The 22426-nt window shown below is 44.5% G+C and overlaps 1 protein-coding gene across 1 annotated transcript; it reads left to right on the top strand.

The window, feature by feature from the left end:
- Positions 1-21059: 21059 nt before the first annotated feature.
- Positions 21060-21635, top strand: LOC106425002. The gene has a single exon (XM_013865742.1). It carries the CDS (start codon positions 21060-21062, stop codon positions 21633-21635), a length of 576 nt encoding a protein of 191 aa, XP_013721196.1.
- Positions 21636-22426: the final 791 nt, after the last annotated feature.

Raw genomic sequence — 22426 nt, 5'->3', positions numbered from 1 at the left:
GCTTAGTGGTGGCTTAGCGGTGTTATGGAAAGATAGTTACCAAATCGACTTGAAGGTATCATGTGGTTCTTCATCTTTCTTCTTGACCTTCGTTTATGGAGATCTGGTGCAAGCTAAACGTCGGGAGGTTTGGGATAGGCTTGTGTCGATAGGTCTGAATAGAGATGAGGCATGGATGTTGGCAGGTGACTTTAATGAGTTGTTGTCAAATGATGAAATGAGTGGAGGTGCTATACGCAGTGATTCGAGCTTCTGGGATTTTAGAAAAATGGTTCAGAACTGTAAGCTGAGAGAAATTGGGTTCACATGTAATTGTCTCTCATGGGGTGGCTGGGACGAGAAGGTGTGGGTGCAGTGCCGCCTTGATAGGAGCTTCGAAAACAGTGAGTTATTTTCCTTGTTTCCGAAAGCTAGTATGGAGTATCCGGAACTCTGGGTTTCAGATCACAGACCAATTAGAATATGTTTTTCCTTGGAGAAAGTGGACTCAAGGAAAAGACGATTCTTCTTTGATAAGCGTTTGCTTTGTCGAGAGGGTTTCGAGGACCTTGTAAGATCGAGTTGGGAAGGGAAGTCGGGCGATCGCAGTTCTACTATGGAACGTATTGGTCGCTGTCACAGGCGCATTATGAACTAGAAGAAGCACTCAAACTTGAACTCGAGACACAAGATCACTCGCCTGAAAGCTTATATGGAAACAGAGGTATCTAAAGTTAGTCCTTCGTACGAAAGGATGAAAGAAATTAAACAAGAGCTTGCAGAAGCTCTCAGGGAGGAAGAACTGTTCTGAAGGCAGAAATGCAAAGAAGAATGGTTACGTGCTGGGGACCGCAACACCAAATATTTTCACAACTGTGTGAGAGGAAGACGGATGCAGAACCAAATTCTGATGCTGCTGGATAATACTGGCCAAGAACACTTTTCGGAGGGGGCCAAAGGTGACATCGCTGGAGCATTTTGGGAATAAAAGGAGAGAACATCCGAGCTGGCCATCGAGCAAGACGAGAGGTCGACATTCAGAGGAAATGATCGATCGATGCACACCTTGTGACATCGATTTACAGCGAAGCGCGCATAAGCCTGTTTGGTTCCAGCCGACTTAGAGCCCAGGACTTCACCAAATTACAAGATTGCCCCTGACAAGTTTTTAACCTAATATTTATAACTTGCCAATGTGTTTTAGGCAATGTGTGCTTTCTTGTTTTTCACAGCAAAAGGTTTTCTAGGATTTTAGTAGAGTTGGAGAGAAGATCCAGAAAGATTTGTGATTGGAACTCCATTATTATCTATTTAATATATATGCAGTTTTTATACCTTGTTGTTGTTATGAATTGCTTAGCCATGTCTGAGTAGTTCTACTGTTAGATTTAGGGTTCAAATAGGTTATGAGGGATTCGCCCCAACTATAGATTGATAGTTGTGATATTCTTCAATAGGATTGTCATTAATGCATGTTTCTAGTTTAGCGAGCTAGAACCTTGACCTAGGAGTTGTAGGCACAAGTTAACACTTGAATCTCACTCTGAATCCGTCCTAATTGAGCTAAGATTGTTAGAGTAAGGCGAAAGTTGATCTAGTAAGCCTAGTGAGCATTATTCAACCCGCACGTAAAGCTTGACTAAGAACGCGTCGACGGTGCAAAAGGTGTATCGATCGATATTCCTCTGGAATCATCGATCAACATTTTCAAATTGGTATGAACTACTGTTGAGACCACTAGATCTGGTCAATAGACAAACCTAGAAATCAAACGCCGATCGGTTTGTTCTCAAGTGATTGAGCTCTATAATATCATGCATACAACTGTTAAGCATCTATAAGATTGTAATCCTGATTACATGAATGGAAACCCTAAGTCTAGCTATTTCATTTAAGTGTCAAAAATCCAATCAAACCAACCGAGAAACTACCTTGCTCAGAACCTGCTATTTACATTTAAACATAATCAACCTAGCTTACTCACTCTGGTTAGATTTATTAGGTTCCCTGACTCTTTGTGGATTCAATCCCTAAGTACTACAATTGAATCTCTGATGTGAGAGAGTAATTCACTCCTTAGAGTAATTTGAGTGAGATAAAATTTGGCGCCGTTGCCGGGGATCTTTGATCGCCTATAGATCTAGTCTGACTTAGTCTAGGTTACTTCTTTAAACCTTTTTCTGACATAAAATTTTTCTTGTCATTTCGGGTGCATGCCCAGCAGTGGCAGAAGCAACAAGGAAACACCACTGCTATTCTCATTAGATCCTGCAAGCTTGGAACGTTTAATCCGCAAAGAAAGACGCTTCTCATCGATCGACAACAACACTAGTTCATCGATCAATACTTGCCAACCAACGTCGACCCAGACACCAATTTCGTCGACCGATACTCGCTCACCACTATCAACCGAATCCACTCTTCCGTCGACCGATATCTTCCATCCGACTTCGATCGATACTTCATCCCGAACATCGATCGATACTGAGCCGCGAAACATGGTTGCGACTTTAGTTCTTGTGCGAGATGAGAATGGAGACCTGCATGACCAGGAGGTTCATCTGCGTAATGCAGCAAGTCAGAGGATATATGCTCAGGGGATTGTAATCCCTGAGCCCGATACTGATGCTACAGAAGCTGCTCAACCTATAGATGAGGCTGTTGGACCTAGAAAGTTGGCTGATTACAACCGTCCAAATCAGTTATATGCCAACATATCAGCTATTCGTCCTCCAGCTATCCAGAGAGGCGATTTCAAGTTGAAGCCGCAGTACTACACACTCGTGGGACAGACACCCTACTGTGGGTTATCTCACGAGCATCCTATGGACCATCTGGAGAGGTTCGAGGATCTTATATCTGCTATCAAAGTCAATGGAGTCCCTGAGGACTACCTGTTATGCAAGCTCTTCAAGTACTCTCTTGCTGGAGAGGCTTCACATTGGCTTAAGCAGTCACCACCAGGATCTCTTACATTTTGGGCCGACATCAAGAACACATTCCTGCATAACTTCTTTGATGAGGCAAGTGCTGAAGACTTGAGAAGCAAGATTGCTACATTTGCGCAGAAGCTTACAGAGTCATTCAGAAGCTCCTGGGTCAGATTCAAGTTTTACCAGAGAGATTGTCCACACCATGGATTCAATGAAGTGCAGCTGCTCAACACTTTCTTCAGAGGCATCGCAGTGCAGTATCAGATGGCTGTTGATGCGTCTAACGAAGGGAACTTAAACACTAGGAATACAGAAGAGGCTGTGAGACTTATTGAGAACTTGGCATCCAACAACAGCACCAAGAACACTGATTTTGAGAGAAAAAAATTTGCAGGTATCCTTGGGAAGGAGCAGATGGACGAGGTGAAAGCAAAGTTGGATAGTGTTCACAAGCTTCTCAGGAAGCAGGTTTGCTTAGTAGGGGATGCAGATGCTGTAGATACAGAGGATAAAGCAGAAGTAGAGGAGGATGTGAACTTCATCAGTGGAATTGGATTCCAGAGGTCTGGAAACCAGAGTGGAAACGAGAACTTCTATGGCAGTGGACAGAGGAGTAACTTCAACCAAAGTTCGCAGTACCAGAAACCCTACAGCCAAAACTACAGCAGCAACAATAACATGAGTTATGGAAACTCATCTTACATGAAACCACCACCACAGACTCAGGAGAGCAAAATAGAAGCAATGTTTGAATCGGGTCCTTGAAGGACAGCATAACATGACAGTGGATTTCAATGGAAAGATTGATTCTGCCTGCAACAACCTGAACACAAAGTTTGAGACTTTGAGCACTCATGTGAAGAAGGTGGAGATACAGGTAGTTCAGATAGGAGAAGCTGTTAAGAGGCAAGAAGCCTTAACAAGGGGGATAGGAGATGACACAATGAAGCACCATGTGAATGCCATCATAGATGATGATTTCTGGCAAGTGGTGAAGCATGAGAAGCTGCAAGAAGGAGATTTCTAAGTAGAAAGTTCGATGAATTTTGGCGGATCGCATTGGTGTCGATCAGTGTTAAACTTCGAACATCGATCGACGGACTTCAACCAGAGCCGATCGATAAGCTTTCCAGAGCATCGATCGACGACACCTACAGAGTCAGCTGCATCGTGCAATGCCGTGAGGATCATGACCCACAAGGAGTTCACAGCAAGACACCCATATCCGCCCAGCTCTTTTCATCTCAACATTGATTGGCAAACTGAACCAGCCGTCGATCGACAGAGAGAGACCACCACCGATCGATAACCTCCAGCACCCATCGATCGACAAGCACCTCTCACATTCCGAGTGAATTTGCCAAAGATCGACATCGCACGAATCAATGCACTCATGCCACAACCAAAACCTTCGGCTAACCCACCAGAGACCACCAGTACACATTCAGAAGATGCACCAGAGCCTATGCAAGTTGATAAGGCTACTATGGGGAGAACCTTGAGGAAAAGAAAGGAAAAGGTTGCGAAGCATCTGAAGAGGGGAGCTAATGAGATGGAGATGGACAATTTTCTTAAGAGAGTCCTTAGGATTCCACTGGAGAAACCATTCGAGGAAGCTTACTTTACCAACAGATTGTGGATGTTCTTCAGAGAGACCAAGGAGACTAAAGAGGACAGTAGGAGAATGTTCCATCAGGCCAGAGATAAGATGAAGAATATGATTACACTGAAAAAGAAGAGTGATCCGAGAAAGTTTGCAATACCATGTCTGGTGAAGTGTATGGTGAAATGTATTGAGTTCCCACACGCATTATGTGACACATGAGCATCAGTCAGCATTCTACCTAGGGTTATGGCAGACCAGCTAGGTCTGAAGGTAGAGTATTCAAAGGAATCGTTCACTTTTGTGGATTCTTCTCAGAGGAACTCACGAGGGATTATCAGAGATCTTGAGGTGTAGATTGGTAATGCCCTAGTTCCAGTAGATTTCCATGTCTTGGATATCAAGCTGAACTTGAACTCTTCTCTTTTAATTGGAAGAGCTATCTTGTCAACAGTAGGAGCAGTATGCAACCTGCAAACCAACCAGTTCTGTCTGACGCTCATAGACCCACACATCTACTATGAACCAATTCTAGTCATAAAGCCACAGACGTCCTCCAGAAGAATTGAAGATGATCCATGACTCATAGCAGCATGTCACTGTGGTGATGAGTATGAGACAGAGTATTCCGCGTCAATTGAAACTCACACCCACACATCGATCGACAGTGCCAACAATCAGCCATCGATTGACACTGCCAACAATCAGCCATCGATCGGCAATCACCGCAAAGAATTGGTTGGGTCAAACGGAGTTAACATTCAAAACGTCCGAAGAAGAAAATGAGAACTTTCTTCGACGAATACTTTTTCGAAATAGATTGTTTCTTACGAAAAGCTTTATGGAGGAAACACGAGACATTGGACAAGACCTCGATAAAGGTCGCTATGCAACGACCGAACGCGTGTTTTGCTCGGTCGCTACGTAGCGACCGAGCTCGAGCCAGGCTCGGTCGCCACGTAGCGACCGAGCGTCCGTTCTGCTCGGTCGCTACGTAGCGACCGAGCACTTCCGAAACGTCGATACGACATTAGTCCATGCATTCTCGTCTACCCTTCGATGCTATCTCCCGAAGACCGTAGCGAACCCATTTCATGTTTCCCGCCATTCTAAGTCATTAATCAAACTTTACCGTAAAAACCGCGGAAAGTTCGTTCTTTATCGAAAGAAGCCGTAATAAACGCTTAGAGTCAGAAGACGGCCCAAAGGGACCTAAGACATGACTTGAGGCCCAACTTATGATTTCTTAACCAACAGCCCGTAAACCGTATGACGGTTTACGCTTGGTTCGCAAAGAAAGATAAATGTCAAGTTTCCACGGATAAATACAAAATTTTGAAGATAATTACGAAGATCGGAAAAAATGGAATATCTCCATTTTTACGCTATGACGGCTTAAGGGCAGAAGAGGAAAAGCGCAAACCGACCTAGGGGCCAGTATATAAGGAGTCCTAGGCGAGAAGCATGGGAGGGAGTTTTTCAGAGAAAACTTAGCACTTAGGGCAATTAGGCAACTTTCCGTTTTTGTTATTCGAGCTGCGACTCAATTAGGTTTAGCCGTCTTAGGGTTGTTAGAACTAGGAATCTCGCCGACAGCTCTCGAGCCCAGGCTTATACCTTGTTGTAAACGCTCATACGCAAATTCGGAATAAGACTTCTCTTTGCTCTCTTTTACGATTTCATATAATTTATCGTTGTTATTTCGTGTTCTGATTGCTTAGCGTGTGGTATTAGCAGATATCCGGGACCTCTAGGAAACTAGGGTTCTCCTAATTTCCTAATTTAAACGGAAATCGATAGTGCAAATTACGGTTCCCACAGTTTGGCGCTAGAGAGAGGGGTAGCTACAGATCAATCTAACCCGGAAAAGCCACTCAACGATCAGGAACGATATGCAAGACTCGACGTGCGCGAACGTCATCTCGTTCAAGGGGGGAGCAACGGTCGATCGAGCCAAACCTCGAAACGATCTCCTTGTCATCGAGCTGACGATCCGAGATGTCGACGTCGCTAGGGTGCTAATCGACACTGGATGTTCGGCCGATATCATCTTCAAAGATACTCTCGAGAAAATGGGGATCGATCAATCCGAAATCGTGAAATACCCTAGCCCACTACTGGGACTTTCGGGAGAAACAACCATGGCCTACGGGTCGATTAATCTCGCAGTCAAAGCCGGAACTGTGACAAGAGTCACAGAGTTTCTAGTCGTTGACCGTCCCGCATCTTACAACGTTATCATGGGAACACCATGGTTGAACACCATGCGTGCCATCCCATCAACATACCATCTTTGCCTCAAATTCCCAACCCCTAACGGAGTCGAGGTAATATGGGGAAACCCAAGAGTATCACAGGTGTGTTACGCCGCAGAACAAAAACGAAAAAGACCAGACCTCAAGACCACTCCTAGAAAAGCGGAGAAAAGGATCTCCAACAAGGATTCGCGAAGCAAGATTCAGCGGAACTCTTCTGACAGTCTCGTAACATCACGGCCCTAGAGGAAAAACGCGAACCAACTTGCGAACCTGTGGTCACAGTCTGTCTCGACGAAGCATTTCCGGAACGATGCGTCGAGATCGGAGCCAATCTCCGCGAGCCTTTCAGGACAGAGCTCATAACCTGTCTATAAAAGAACCTCAATACTTTCGCATGGGCCGCGGAAGATATGCCAGGGATCGACATTAACATAACATGTCACGAATTAAATATCGATTCGACCTTCAAACCCGTCAAACAAAAAAGGCGGAAGCTAGGACCCGAACGGGCTTCCGCGGTAAACGATGAGGTCGAAAAATTGCTTAAAGTCGAGTCAATAACGGAAGTGAGGTATCCAGACTGGCTCGCTAACCATGTAGTAGTCAAAAAGAAAAACGGGAAATGGCGAGTTTGCGTGGATTTTACCAACCTAAACAAGGCCTGTCCAAAAGATAGTTTCCCTCTGCCACACATCGATCGATTAGTAGAAACAACGGCTGGTAACGAACTTCTGTCTTTCATGGACGCCTTCTCAGGTTACAATCAAATTATGATGAACCCTGACGATCGCGAGAAGACTGCGTTCATTACCGATCGCGGAACCTATTGCTACAGGGTAATACCCTTCGGCCTCAAAAACGCTGGCGTAACTTACCAACGACTCGTGAACCGTATGTTCTCCAAACAACTCGGTAAAATGATGGAGGTTTATATCAACGACATGCTCGTCAAATCCCTCCAAGCAAAGGATCACGTATCACATCTCGAGGAATGTTTCGCGCAGTTAAATTCCCATAACATGAAACTCAACCCGACAAAATGCAGGTTTGCCGTGGCATCAGGGGAATTCCTCGGCTACCTAGTCACATTCCGCGGCATCGAAGCTAATCCAAAACAGATCAACGCACTGATCGAGATGGCTTCACCGAAGAATAAGCGGGAAGTCCAAAGGCTGACCGGTGGGGTCGCGACACTTAACCGATTTATTTCACGATCAACGGACAAGTGCCTGCCCTTCTACGATGTCTTACGGGGAAATAAAAAATTCGAATGGTTGGAAGAATGCGAAAACGCTTTCCAACAGCTGAAGCGGTATTTAGCTTCCCCTCCAGTCCTCGCAAAACCCGTGGAGGGGGAACCTTTATTCTTGTACATTGCCGTGTCGGCAACAGCTGTGAGCGGCGTCCTGATCAGGGAAGAACGCAGCGAACAGAAACCTATTTTATATATAAGCAAAACCTTGCTGGATGCCGAATCTAGGTACCCGCTAATGGAAAAATTAGCATGCGCGGTTATAAAACTAAGACCATATTTCCAATCCCACATGATCGTCATCCTCACGACTTTTCCCCTACGGACGATTCTGCATAGCCCGAATCAGTCGGGCCGATTGGCCAAATGGGCGGTCGAATTGAGCGAGTACGATATCGAGTACCGACCGAGAACAAGCGCAAAAATCACAAGTGCTTGCAGACTTCTTGGTCGAACTACCGACAGGGACCGTAACCAACGAGGAACCAAATTCCACCTGGCTCCTCCACGTCGACGGATCCTCATCCAAGCAGCAATCATCGCAGGGCTGCGTTTGGCTCATGGCTTGAAGATACGAAACATCCACGCTTACTGCGACTCCCAGTTAGTGGCAAGTCAGTTCAGCGGAGAGTATGAAGCCAGGGACGAACGGATGGACGCGTACCTCAAACTGGTCCAATATCTAGCTCAAGAGTTTGACTGTTTTGCCCTTACGCGAATTCCCCGTTCCGAAAACGTCCAGGCAGATGCTCTCGCGGCCTTAGCATCAAGTTCTGACCCAGGACTTAAAAGAGTAATTCCGGCCGAGTTCATCGAACATCTGAGCATCGGACCACCAATCGTTGTCAACCTCATAGAAGGTCAAGATGACGAGGAAGAAGAAGTTACGATACAACCGCAATCAGAGCAATCTGATTACGGCTGCGATACCCCATGGCTGCAGACAATTCGAGACTACATTATCAACGGACACCTTCCCACCGAGAAATGGACAGCCCGCAAAGTCCGAACACAGGCCGCGCGCTACGTAACAGTGGACGGCGAAATTTACAAATGGAGATTCTCCGGACCACTCATGACGTGCCTGGAAGGGGAAGAAGCAAGAAAAGTGATAGAGGAAGTACATTCTGGGTCCTGCGGCAACCATTCCGGTGGAAGATCGCTGGCATTGAAAATCAAACGCCATGGATACTACTGGCCGACGATGATCGGAGATTGCGAGAAGTTCGCACGAAAATGCGAAAAATGCCAGGGGCATGCTCCAACCATCCGACAACCAGCCGAAGTTCTCTCCTTCATCACATCGCCCTATCCCTTTATGCGCTGGGCCATGGATATCGTCGGACCCCTTCATAATTCAAAGCAAAAGCGTTTCCTTTTAGTCCTCACCGATTTCTTACGCGAGTATAAAAGATGTCCAAGTCGAAAGTTTCGTATGGAGAAACATCATCTGTAGGCACGGAGTTCCTTACGAGATCGTAACCGATAACGGATCTCAGTTTATCTCCACCGGGTTCGAGGCATTCTGCGAAAAATGGAAGATACGACTTAACAAGTCGACGCCCAGGTATCCGCAGTGTAACGGACAAGCTGAAACAATTAATAAAACAATTCTCGACGGACTGAAGAAACGCTTAGAGGCTAAAAAAGGCAGGTCGGCCGACGAACTCGAGGGAGTCCTCTGGTCCCACCGTAACACCCCGAGGCGAGCAACGGGAGAAATCCCTTTTGGTCTGGTGTACGGAGCGGAATGCATGATTCCCGCAGAAGTAGAATTCCCCGTTGTTCGAAGAAGATTACTTCCCGAACGAGAGGAGCTCAATAACGCCATGCTCCTGGATGATCTCGATCTCATTAACGAGCGCCGAGATCGAGCGCTTATCCGAATCCAAAACTACCAACACGCAGCCACAAAGTACTATAATTCCAACGTACGGAATCGCAGATTTAATCAAGGAGATCTGGTCCTTCGCAAAGTCTTCCAAAACACCGCTGAACGAAACGCGGGAAAACTTGGAACAAACTGGGAAGGACCCTATAAAATCGAAAAAGTCGTCCGACCGGGCTCCTACGAAATAGCCAACATGCAAGGCATAAAAATTCCAAGGACGTGGAACGCGATGCATCTCAAAAAATACTATCACTAAACAAACCAACTCGCAATGACCGAACTACAAGACAGCTTGATCTCCATAAGGAGTACGTAGGCAGTTTGTCGAAAGGCAAATTCAGCTTTCCCCCCTCTTTAAAAAGGGAGAGAGGGGGGTGGATACGTATACTCGTATACTCTCAAATTCGAAAACATCCGACCACACCTTCGATGTTTCCCACATATCTTAACCAAGCAAATTATTCTTTATCCACAAAACATTTTTGATATTCGGAAATAAATCAGCCGTTAGGGAGAAGCAGCCTTTGGCATCGCGAGACGTCGCAAGAGATGCCTCGAGAGTTACTTCTTCCGAACGACGAAAACGGACACTCCGTAAAAAAAAAATGATGAACATTTTAACACATATTTTGCGCAAAAACTCCAAACGACGGCATCTGCCGCCAAGTCCGGTGCTGATCACATTGAACTCTCGAACGTCCTAAACAGACATAGCCATCTCACGAAGATGACTCTCGTACATCCGGTTGGCTTAGAAATTGTCTCCGGAGAGATGCTCGATTCATATCTAACAAGTCATGTAAGCCGAGAACCTATCGCGGACTTTAAATCGGTACGAATCAGGTTAAAATCGCGACAGATAAATCGATAGCCGGCTAGTCACCGCATAAAATCTTAAAACCGAAAGTAAACCTTTGTCTTGCCCTAAACCCAGTGCACTGGTCTCTAACATCTCAAGGCATGATATCCAAAAGATACGAGATCCCAAAACCATGCCTCATATGTTAATATTCGACATCTTCAGATATCCCGCAAAGTCTATATCTCGCGGAAAACTCTCGAAACGGATCTCGAACAAAACATTTCACATCGAAGAAGGATATGAGACGACAACTCATCACCCTCCTTCCACGCCATACGTAAACTTATGAAAAATGCAAATCGATCACCTTGTCGTAAAAAGAAAGCCGCAGAGCGGCATGGATTCAAAGCCACATACGGCCAGTCCCGAAATATGAAATAAGGCCATTTAAGGCCGAAACATCAAACATAAAAAAAAATCTGTCGCAAGAGATCTAACCAAAGTCATCCTCAGAACTCACGCTCCCTCTTCACCCGTCGCTTCGTCCAAGCCTGGAGCCGCGTCACCTCCGCTTTCTCCGAGCACCGGATCTTTCCCCTCTGAGCCTTCTGAACACGTCGGAAGAAAGCACGCGGATATCAGGTTAGCTAGGATGAGATCGAAATCTCCATCCACAACTGCCAAATCTCCCTTGCAGCCGGACAGTCGGGCCTCTAAGGTCAGAGGAGTCTCACTCTGGAACGACTGAACCACGGCCACCCCGCCCTCAATCGTCGCCAAGGCTAAATCCCTGTTCCGGATGCACTCGAGGTGATAGAACCAAAATAAGGATCACTCTTTCGGTATGGTTGATATGAACTCAGATCCGAGGGGATTGAGAACTGATGGATCGAGGGGTGACACTAAGGGTTGCGGAATAGCCCAAAGATACTACCAGACTTCGATCGTTGCCGGATGTGACGCACCGGTCCAACAAAAGAAGGTTCGAAACTTGTAGATAACCTCACCAAGAAACTAAGAAGTGTTCTAAACAAAGAACAATGAGAGAAACTCATAAAAAGGGAAAAAAATCTGTTTTATTTCGTGGCTCTAAGGCCTTATTTATAGGATTACAAGTTGTAGAGATCCAAAGAAAAATGTGCTAAAAACAAGACATTGGAAATAGAAACAAAGACTTGACTAAATAAAGTCTTTGACTGAAACTTGGACTACCTCTTCATATAGCCACGACCAGGACTTTGAAAGGTGAAGAATATACTCCTGATATGGGCCAAGACATGTCCCTTTGAGGCCTGGTCGAAATCCATCTTTTCCCTTAGCCAATATTTTATCGGTTTCTCCATTTGGCCCAAACAAGCACGTTTTTGAATCTTTTTGAAAACCATCAAGCCCAATGCTTTCTTGAACATGAATAATAACCTTTGTCATGATTGAATTGACCGTTGGTTCATCAGAAAGAATGTTAGCCATTTCGAGCTTCTCGTGTGGTCTGAATTCGCGAGAACTGAAGATAACCTGATTTGTAAATAGCATAACTATCACATATGAACTCTGTTTGATCTGATTCTTCTTCAAGGAGCTCCGTAATTGAGCTGACAACATTCTCCAAGTGATTTCATGCGAAGAGGACTCGTTTGTTGGAAGATATGAGTCAAACAATGAACATATATCATTACTGCTTTCCATGATCAAGCCATGCATGTCTGTTTTGCCCGGTGCGCTACCCAAGGGCGCATCACGAGGGAGCCCAGAAAGGCAGAGATCTTCGCCAAGTGAGCCTGAAACTCGGAACGAAGAGCGCCCGTGGCCTCTCGGATCCCGCGGCTCGCTAATCCTGCATCGCCCTCGATCTGACGCTAAAGCCAACGCACCTCCGAAGATTTGGCCTTCCTGGCTTTCTTCTCCTTAAGCAGTAAACTCGCCGTCTTCCCGAGGTCCCTCTCGAGCTCCCCTATCGCGACCTCGAGTTTTGACACTTTCACGGAGTGAGAATCCTTGACAGCCGTCAGCATGGCCTCGGTTTCAGACCACCTACCCTGCAGCTCCAACAACTCCCCGGCAAGACGACTAGTCTTAGAACCGCACTCGCTGATCATCCCATCGATCAACGACATGAACTGCGAAACGAGAAGAAAGTTAGGGATTTTTTGTCTTTTAGAAAAATATATAACGATCAAGAGATTATGTGAGCGACAAACCTTTCCGCGAAGCCCCAACGCTATGCTCGAGCCTCCTTGCTGCGAAGATTCCCCGTCACCGCCCTTGGTAAACTTCCTCTTCCGGCCCTTAGGCTGAGCAACCGGAACAACACTAGGAGCGCGCAGCGCTAGAACGATCTCTTTCCTGGCCGGAGGAGGAGGCATAGAGTCAGTAGCCCTCTTTTTATCCTCGACGAGAATCGGAGTCATGGACGATCTGGCAGGAAGAGCCGAAGCATCCGGAACGCCCGAGCCTGCGAGAGTTCCCGCGTCTCGCAGAGTTACGACCTCGGTCTCGTGACCCGGAGCAATGGCCAGTGCAGAAGAGGATGGGAACTCGGCGCCAGCTCGAACCTGTTCCCTCTCGGCTTGGCGACGAACTAGTCTCTCTCGAAAGGAGAGATGGTCAGCAACGCAAGCCGGCGCTTCGACCGGAGAAGTCGGAATCGGAGCCGGAGAGGTGGCCTCACCAATCTCAACATCGGAACTTCTCTTATCGCCGTGGGAAGAAGACATGTTGAAGGCAAAAGATTTGGAGCTAGAGAGGTTTTGGAGGTTTGAAGAAGGGAAGGTGTAAAGCAAATGAATGAGTTTAAAGTAAACTTCGTCCAATACGTCTAACTTTGCCAAAATCGTGAAACCGCGCGCTACAGTCTCGACTCTAACGAGCTGGGGGGCCAACTGTTGGGGTCAAAAACGGATACGACGGTGTTAACATTCAAAACGTCCGAAGAAAAAAATGAGAACTTTCTTTGACAAATACTTTTTCGAAATAGATTCTTTCTTACGAAAAGCTTTGCGGAGGAAACACGAGACATCGGACAAGAGCACGAAAAAGGTCGCAACGCAATGACCGAACGCGTGTTCCCGAGCTTGAGCCATGCTCAGTCGTAGCGACCGAGCTCGAGCCAAAGCTTGGCGCTACATAGCGATCGAGCGTCCGTTCTGCTCGGTCGCTACGTAGCGACCGAGCGTCCGTTCCGCTCGGTCGCTACGTAGCGGCCGAGCTCTTCCGAAACGTCGATACGACATTAGTCCATGTGTTCTCGTCTACCCTTCCATGCTATCTCCCGAAGACCGTAGCGAACCCATTTCATGTTTCCCGCCATTCTAAATCATTGATCAAACTTTACGTAAAAATCGCGGAAAGTTCGTTCTTTATTGAATGAAGCCGTAATAAACACTTCGAGTCAGAAGACGGCCCAAAGGGACCTAAGACATGACTCGAGGCCCAACTTACGATTTCTTAACCAACAGTTCGTAAGCCGCATGACGGTTTACGCTTGGTTCGCAAAGAAAGATAAATGTCAAGTTTCCGCAGATAAATACGAAATTTTGAAGATAATTACGAAGATCGAAAAAAATGGAATATCTCCATTTTTACGCTATGACGGCTTAAGGGTAGAAGAGGAAAAGCGCAAACCGACCTAGGGGCCAGTATATAAGGAGTCCTAGGTGAGAAGCATGGGAGGGACTTTTTCAGAGAAAACTTAGCACTTAGGGCAATTAGGCAACTTTTCGTTTTTGTTATTCGAGCTGCGACTCAATTAGGTTTAGCCGTCTTAGGGTTGTTAGAACTAGGAATCTCGCCGACAGCTCTCGAGCCCAGGCTTATACCTTGTTGTAAATGCTCATACGCAAATTCGGAATAAGACTTCTCTTTGCTCTCTTTTACGATTTCATATAATTTATCGTTGTTATCTCATGTTCTGATTGCTTAGCGTGTGGTATTAGCAGATATATGGGACCTCTGGGAAACTAGGGTTCTCCTACTTTCCTAATTTAAACGGAAATCGACAGTGCAAATTTCGGTTCCCACAAGAATCGATCGACAGTCCATCAACACCAGCACAAGACGACTGGCCAACACACTGTTATCCGAGTTTTGCACTCGAAGCCGCAACATCATCACAACATCTGGATGAATATGATGAAGATTATTAGGAGGAACGAGCTACAGAGTATCAAGGTACTCGTGCTGAGGAAGATAGACTTCTTAACCATTCCTCTAGTATAAGGAATGTGACGTCGATCGACAGAGGTTACACCACATCGATCGACACTCATCATCACCAGACAAACCGTACACAAGCATCAACCGACATTGCCTACTACACATCGATCGACAATGAAGTCGACCATGCACAAGAAGGAAAATATTCAATTGGCAGTTGGGCAGATGATCACTATCACGAGAGCTATGCAGTAGAAACAACAATATATGAGCCACAAGCAGATGAGTTTCATGAAGGCTTCACTACTGAGGAACTGTTCAACCACCGAGAACGTTCATATACAAATTCACTCTTTGCAGAAGCTTGTGGAAAAGGCACTCGTTTCTATCGCCCCCTCTCTAGAGCTAAACGCCCATCGATCGACAACAATGCTTCAACATCGATCGACAATTTTCCAAAACCACCATCCATAGAAAATGAAAAAGCTAAACAGAATAATGACTATCTAACACTGGATGAGTTTGGCATTTTCAGTGATCCAGAAGGCTATGTTAGAGCAATGGATGGACATAGATTGCAATTATACAGGGAGGACATTGCAGACATCCTTCAGCTGGCTAATGGAGCAGAAAATCTCTTCATGCAATAATGCAACACTCCAGAGCACCAACAGAGAGTTGCAAAGGAGTTTTATGACACAACTGGAGGAGTAGATGATCGTTTCAAGCCAAAGTATCGACAACATACTCATCCATCGATCGACAGATGTCCAGAGTTTGGAAAAGGAGCCTACAACCGTGATGGAATAAGGAGATTCCACTGGGAACAGAAGGATGAGTATGGAGTCTACAGAGACGAGTATGAACATGCACGAGGTGTAGATGGACACATCATCCATGTATCCAAGGATGATATCAGAAATCTTCTGGAAATAGCCTCAATGGATGAGCACATCTACATATGTCTTCCAGAACATGCAAGGTCATTCACACAGACCAAGCTAGTACCAGAGATTTACACCAAGGATGAGATAAATGAGATGCTTTATGGAATCAGTGGAGCTCAGGGAAAGAATGAAGATGACTTCCAGATGAAGCTTGATGGTGTCTACTACCCATTGATTGATAACATTAGTTAGTTAACTACATGCATGGAGGAGATGAGGCAAGACATAGCCAGACTGCAGACACATCGTGCGGCCGAAGCAACTACACCAGCATCGATCGACATAAACATCACGCCATCGATCGACAATGACCCATCACAACCAAATCCGACGAAGGCTAAACAAGATTCTTACACCAGAGCAGAGATTGATCAAATGGTAGAAGAGGTCTACGACACTCTGGGAGCATCAGAAGACAGGCTTGACAGGAGATGTGATGACATCTATTTCCCATGGGACATCACCATCAGTTATTTGACTTATCAGACAGAAGCAATGCAGAGGGAGATAGTGGTAATTCAGAGATACATCGCGAGTCGTCCAGAGGCATCAACATCGATCGACAGACGCATCAAAATATCAAGCGACAACCACAGTAAAACATCGATCGATGAAGCCACTCTAACAGACCGGAGAGAGCTAGTAACAAAGGTGACATAAGATATGTCTGATACAATCAACCATGGAGAGGAGATCTCAGATGACTTACACACCACATTTGTGAGACATCAGTTCACACTTGAATGTCTTGGAGACAGATTGAAGAAGATAGAGAATACAACTGCAACAATGAAAGACAAATGGCGCAGAGGAGACGAGGCAATGAGAGACTTCACTGGTACATGGTTCAACAAGAGCAGAGAAGAGATAGAGACTTGTTTCCCAGCAAGTACCTGCTTTCCACATTACTAGCCAAATCACCTCCAAAGTCAAGCTAAATGACTATAACAAAGCGCTGAGTGGGAGGCTATCCACTATTAGGTAATTTTAATTGGTTTTCATTAGTTTAGCACTTATGTTAGTTTTTAAGTTTTTGCAGGTCATAAAAAATGATCCGAGTAGACGATTGCCAAGAATATCGACCGACGAGACCCTGCCGATATCGATCGACAGAACATCAACTGCCGCGACCGATGACAACATCTTCACATCGATCGACATCTATTCCGGTATGGTATATCGTTTTTACTTATTAAATTGAGTCCTTTTGCTTTAGTTATCACCATAACTCCGACTGATTTTACACTGGGGACAGTGTAGTTTAAGTCTGGGGGGAGATTTACTGATATTGTTTATTTCATAAGTCTTATTAAAATGTTTTCAAAAAACAAAGAAGTTTTTATTGAGTCAAGAAGGGGACAATGAACCTATTGATTTTGCTTGTTATCTAACCACATCATTCTAGACTTACTAGTTGCATTTGCATATAGCACTAAGATACTAAAGTGGATCAACATGTCAACTATGTTACACTTGCTGAGAATGTTTGAAGGAACCAAACCTGACCTCAAACCTAACACAACTCAACTTTGCTTGTCTTGGGGCTTGGTTTACATGGGATCAGATTCTTCAAACAAGTCTGGAAGGTAAAGCTTTGTGTAGATATGTCACCCTCTCTCTCTATATTTCGAAATTTAGAGTAAAATATATATATATATATATATATACATAATTATTAGATAATAATTTAGGAAAAGAATTCGAACATGACTTGGTGGCTACAACCATTAAGGCTTGATTTATAAGAATTCTATAGGTAAAGGATTCGAACAGAACTTGGTGGCTACAACCATTGAGGTTTGATTCACAAAGAATCCTAGAATATAGGTCAAAAAGAAGTGAACAGAATTTGGTGGCTAAAACCATTAAAGCTTGATTCATGGAAGTCTGTCCAATCTTGGTCAATGATATTGCAATGAAAGCAGACTTTGACTAAGAGATAAACTATTAGAGAGAGAGGAAAGGAAATCCCATTTACCTGCAGGTCCAGATACTTGTTTGGACATCCTTGCATCATGTGATCGATACTCCCAAGGTAAAGCCTACACTTTTATTTATGCAAGAAATAAGGTTGGTAGAGGGGATTGTCAGACATGATTTGCTAAGTTGTTGACTAGGTGAATTTGGTTGCTAAACTAGGATATGGTATAATGTGCTTATGTGATTAGGATTTCCTAAGGTGATCATTTTGAGTTTTAAATCTATGAGTCCCTGCTATTTTCAAACCTCTTTCAGAGAGACTGCCTGTATGTTTTGCTTGAGGACAAGCAAAAGGGTAAGTCTGGGGGAATTGATAGGCCATGGATTTTACCCACTTTTAGCCATGGTTTATAAGTATTTTAATAACTAATTACTATGTCTTAGAGTCTATTTAGTATATTTATAGGTACATTAGTGATTTGGAAGAAAGTGATGATTTTAGAGCATTTAGGAGATAAAAGTAGAGAACATCCGAGCTGACCATCGAGCAAGACCAGAGGTCGACATTCAGAGGAAATAATCGATTGATGCACGCCTTGTGACATCGATCGACAGTGAATTGGTTCCAGCCGACTTAGAGCCCAAGACTTCACCAAATTAGAAGATTGCCCCTGACGAGTTTTTAACCTAATATTTATAGCTTGCCAATGTGTTTTAGGCAAGTTGTGCTTTCTTGTTTTCTTTTTTTTTTTCACAGCAAAAGGTTTTCTAGGATTTTAGTAGAGTTGGAGAGAAGATCCAAAGAGATTTGTGATTGGAACTCCATTATTATATACTTAATATCAATGCAGTTTTTATACCTTGTTGTTGTTATGAATTGATTAGTCATGTCTGAGTAGTTCTACTGTTAGATTTAGGGTTCAAATAGGTTATGAGAGATTAGCCCCAACTATAGATTGCTAGTTGTGATATTCATCAATAGGATTGTCATTAATATTTGTTTCTAGTTTAGCTAGCTAGAACCTTGACCTAGGAGTTGTAGGCACAAGTTAACACTTGAATCTCACCCTGAATCCGTCCTAATTGAGCTAGAATTGCTAGAGTAAGGCAAAAGCTGATCTAGTAAGCCTAGAGAGCATTATTCAACCCACGCGTAAAGCTTGACTAAGAGCGCGTCGATCGATATTCCTATAGAATAATCGATCGGCGGTGCAAAAGGTGTATCAATCGATATTCCTCTAGAATCATCGATCGACACTTTCTAATTGGTCCGGCCTACTATCGAGACCATTAGATCTGGTCAATAGACAAACCTAGAAAGCGAACGCCAATCGGTTTGTTCTCAAGTGATTGAGCTCTATAATATCATGCATACAACTATTAAGCATCTGTAGGGTTATAATCATGTTTACCTGAATAGAAACCCTAAGTCTAGCTATTTCACTTAAGTGTCAAAACCCATTAAAAAAAACCGAGCAACTACCTTGCTCACAACTTGCTATTTACATTTAAACATAATCAACCTAGCTTAATCACTCTGATTAGATTTATTAGGTTCCATAGCTCCTTGTGGATCCGATCCCTAAGTACTACAATTGAACCTATTTGAGAGAATAATTCACTCTTTAGGGTAATTGAGTGAGATCAGATTCTCATTGTTATATCAAACCATAACTGGGGTTGCGCCAAGGAGACCCATTATGTCCATTCTTATTTATCCTTTGTGCTGAAGCATTGAATTGCTGTCTGAACTCCTCTGAAGCAGCGGGTCGTCTTCACGGAATCAAACTCACAGAATCATGCCCTTCCATCCATCATCTCTTATTTGTAGACGACAGTCTTCTTCTCTGCAAGGAAAACTCAGACGAAGCAAGTGAAATTATGTCTTGTCTTAAGTTATATGGAGATGCTTCAGGGCAAGTAGTGAATCATCTCAAATCCTCGGTGAATTTTGGAGCTAAGGTCAGTGAATTTTAGAAAATAGAGATCAAAGAAGTTCTTGGTATATACTAGGAAGGTGGTGAAGGTTCATATCTAGGTCTACCAGAGTGCTTTAATGGATCTAAAGTGAAGCTTCTTAGCTTTATTAGAGAGAAGCTTCAGGGGCGTCTTAGAGGCTGGTTTTCCAAGTCTCTCTCTCATGGAGGCAAAGAGATCCTGTTAAAATCTATTGGCTTAGCTCTTCCAGTTTATGCCATGTCTTGTTTCCGACCCCCCAAAGAAGTTTGTGGGAAGCTGACTAGTGCGATGATCAAATTTTGGTGGAGTAGTGGTAACAGTAGAAAGAAGATCCCTTGGGTTGCTTGGCAGAAACTATGTAAAGAGAAAGAACTCGGTGGGCTTGGGTTTCAAGATATTGAGCAGTTCAATCAATACTTTCTGGCTAAACATGCTTGGAGAGTTTGTTCCTCACCTAACTCCTTGTTGGCTCGTCTTCTCCATCACCGATATTTTAAGCGCTCTTCATTTATGGATTGCAGTGTTGGTACGAGACCTTCCTTTGCATGGCGTAGCAGGTTACATGGTAGAGATTTGCTTAAGCAAGAGTTGTTGAAACATATAGGAAATGGTGCAGAGACTAAATTTTGGTTGGATAATTGGTTGTCTTCTTCTGTTCCTCGCCCTCCTCGCTATCGTCAGGATGCCTTAGTAGACCTTACATTAACAGTGGCTGCCCTGATTGATGCCAATACCGGTTCGTGGAACCGTAATTTAGTCCGCCAATTAATAGCATCAGAATATGTCGCACTGGTGTTGAATACGAAGGTTCATCTTTCTCGTGAGGATAAGTTGATCCGGGGTCTATAAAAAATGGTAGATATGACGCAAGAAGTGGCTACAAGTTAACTCAAACTCTTTTGGATCTTCAGAATCCACAAGTTTTCAAGAGACCTCGTCTTCAAAGACAGCTCTGGACTAACGTATGGAAAACCAAAGCTCCTCTGAAACTCAAACATTTTCTCTGGAGAGTGAACTCTGGTGCGCTGGCAGTGAAGGCTCAGCTTCAGACAAGGGGTATACAAGTGAATCAGATATGCTCTGTTTGTGGTCAAGCTACGTAAACGATATGTCATGTCCTCTTCCATTGTCAAACCGCTAAGGAAGTATGGACCGATCCAATATTCCTCCTCCTCCAGCGGGCTTGTCTCAGAACTCGTTCTTCCTTAATCTTCATTACCTTTTGAAGTGCAGTAAAAATCCAGCAGTAGGTACATGCTCTCGTCAATCCTTTCCTTGGGTCTTGTGGCAATTGTGGAAAGATCGAAATGCATTCTGATACGAACGTATTGCTCCGGAGCCCTCGGTCGTTCTTAGAAGGGCTATGAAAGAGGCTGCGATCTGGTTGAATCTACATAATGCTCTCCCTAAGTTAGACTCTCCTGAGTTTAATATTGATGCAGGTCTTGAGAAGTGGCAGAAACCCCCTCCTTCCTTTCTCAAATGCAATGTGGGATCATCATGGGATGGAGCCACACTTACATGTGGAGGTGAGTGGCTGGTTCGTGATGAGCAAGGAAATGTTTTGCTACACAGCAGAAGGTCTTTCTCTCAAATTGAATCTTCACTTCAAGCTAAATTGGTAGCATTACAGTGGGCTGCAGCAGCCATGTGCGACCTCAAGTTGAAGAAAGTAATCATAGAGTCATCTGTGCTAGAGATTAAAAATTCTATGGACCATCCACAGCTATCTTTAGAGAACTACACCAACTGTTCTTATGCTCTATCTACGATTCATTCCATTATGGGAGGCAGTTTGAGCTTTGTACCGATATCTTGCAACAACTCAGCAACGACGATTGCTGATAGTGTTACAAGAGATCAGAGACACCATTCATATGTCGCTTGGAAGGGTACTCGTTGGTTGTCGTCTCAAATTCGCCAAGAAGCATCAGCATAAGTTTCCATGTCTCCATGGGTAGCTATGCTTCATATCTTTTCTTTGAAACTTTAATTTTCCAGTCTTCCTGTCATGTCCCAGATCTTAGATAGGATCGTCCGAATGGACCATGGTGCGAGGAGACGCACCAGTCAGGTCGTAAGTCCTTGAGACAAGCGTATCATGGTCCAAAAGGAAGGTTAAGGGCATCAGGAAGCTGAGACTTAACCAGAATATGAGGGAAACAAGTAATAAGGAGCTGGACGAGTGAACCGGGAGCTAGACGAGGTCCGGATCAAGCTCAGTCAGATAGGTGCAGCTGGAAATCAGTTCACCTTGATTTAATCAGCTCATAGGAGCTGGAAGACTAGCTTACTCAGCTGGGAACAGTTGGTGGTCAGCTTACCTCAGCTGGGAGGAGTGTTCCAGTCCGAACCAGTGTGGTCGGGTCCGAGCGGTTATGGACCGAGCCGGTGGTCCGAGTGTGACGGTTACTTCAAGTGCATCATAGGTCGGACCAGGAGTTGAGCAAGGGCTCAGGAATCGATTTGGGGAAAAGGAAGAAAAGGGAGAAACCGCCAAGGGCAGTTACGGGGCAACGACTATGGGGAAAACTGCCCCTTTTGGTTATCTTTTTGGTAACTGCTCGTCCAGGCAGTTATGAGGCGGTTATGGTCGATTTATTCTTTATCTTTCCTTGTCTATGTCGAAAATATCATTGCAGAGAAGACAGAAAACTCAGACAAACTTCCAGAGAGAAAAGAGAGACAAACCGACGGTTGGGAGATCTGATCCGTAGTGGTTCGTGGTTG

This window comes from Brassica napus, chromosome C5, assembly GCF_020379485.1.
Source record: "Brassica napus cultivar Da-Ae chromosome C5, Da-Ae, whole genome shotgun sequence".
Classification (NCBI taxonomy): domain Eukaryota; kingdom Viridiplantae; phylum Streptophyta; class Magnoliopsida; order Brassicales; family Brassicaceae; genus Brassica; species Brassica napus.
This window is presented reverse-complemented; position numbering and strand designations above follow the sequence as displayed.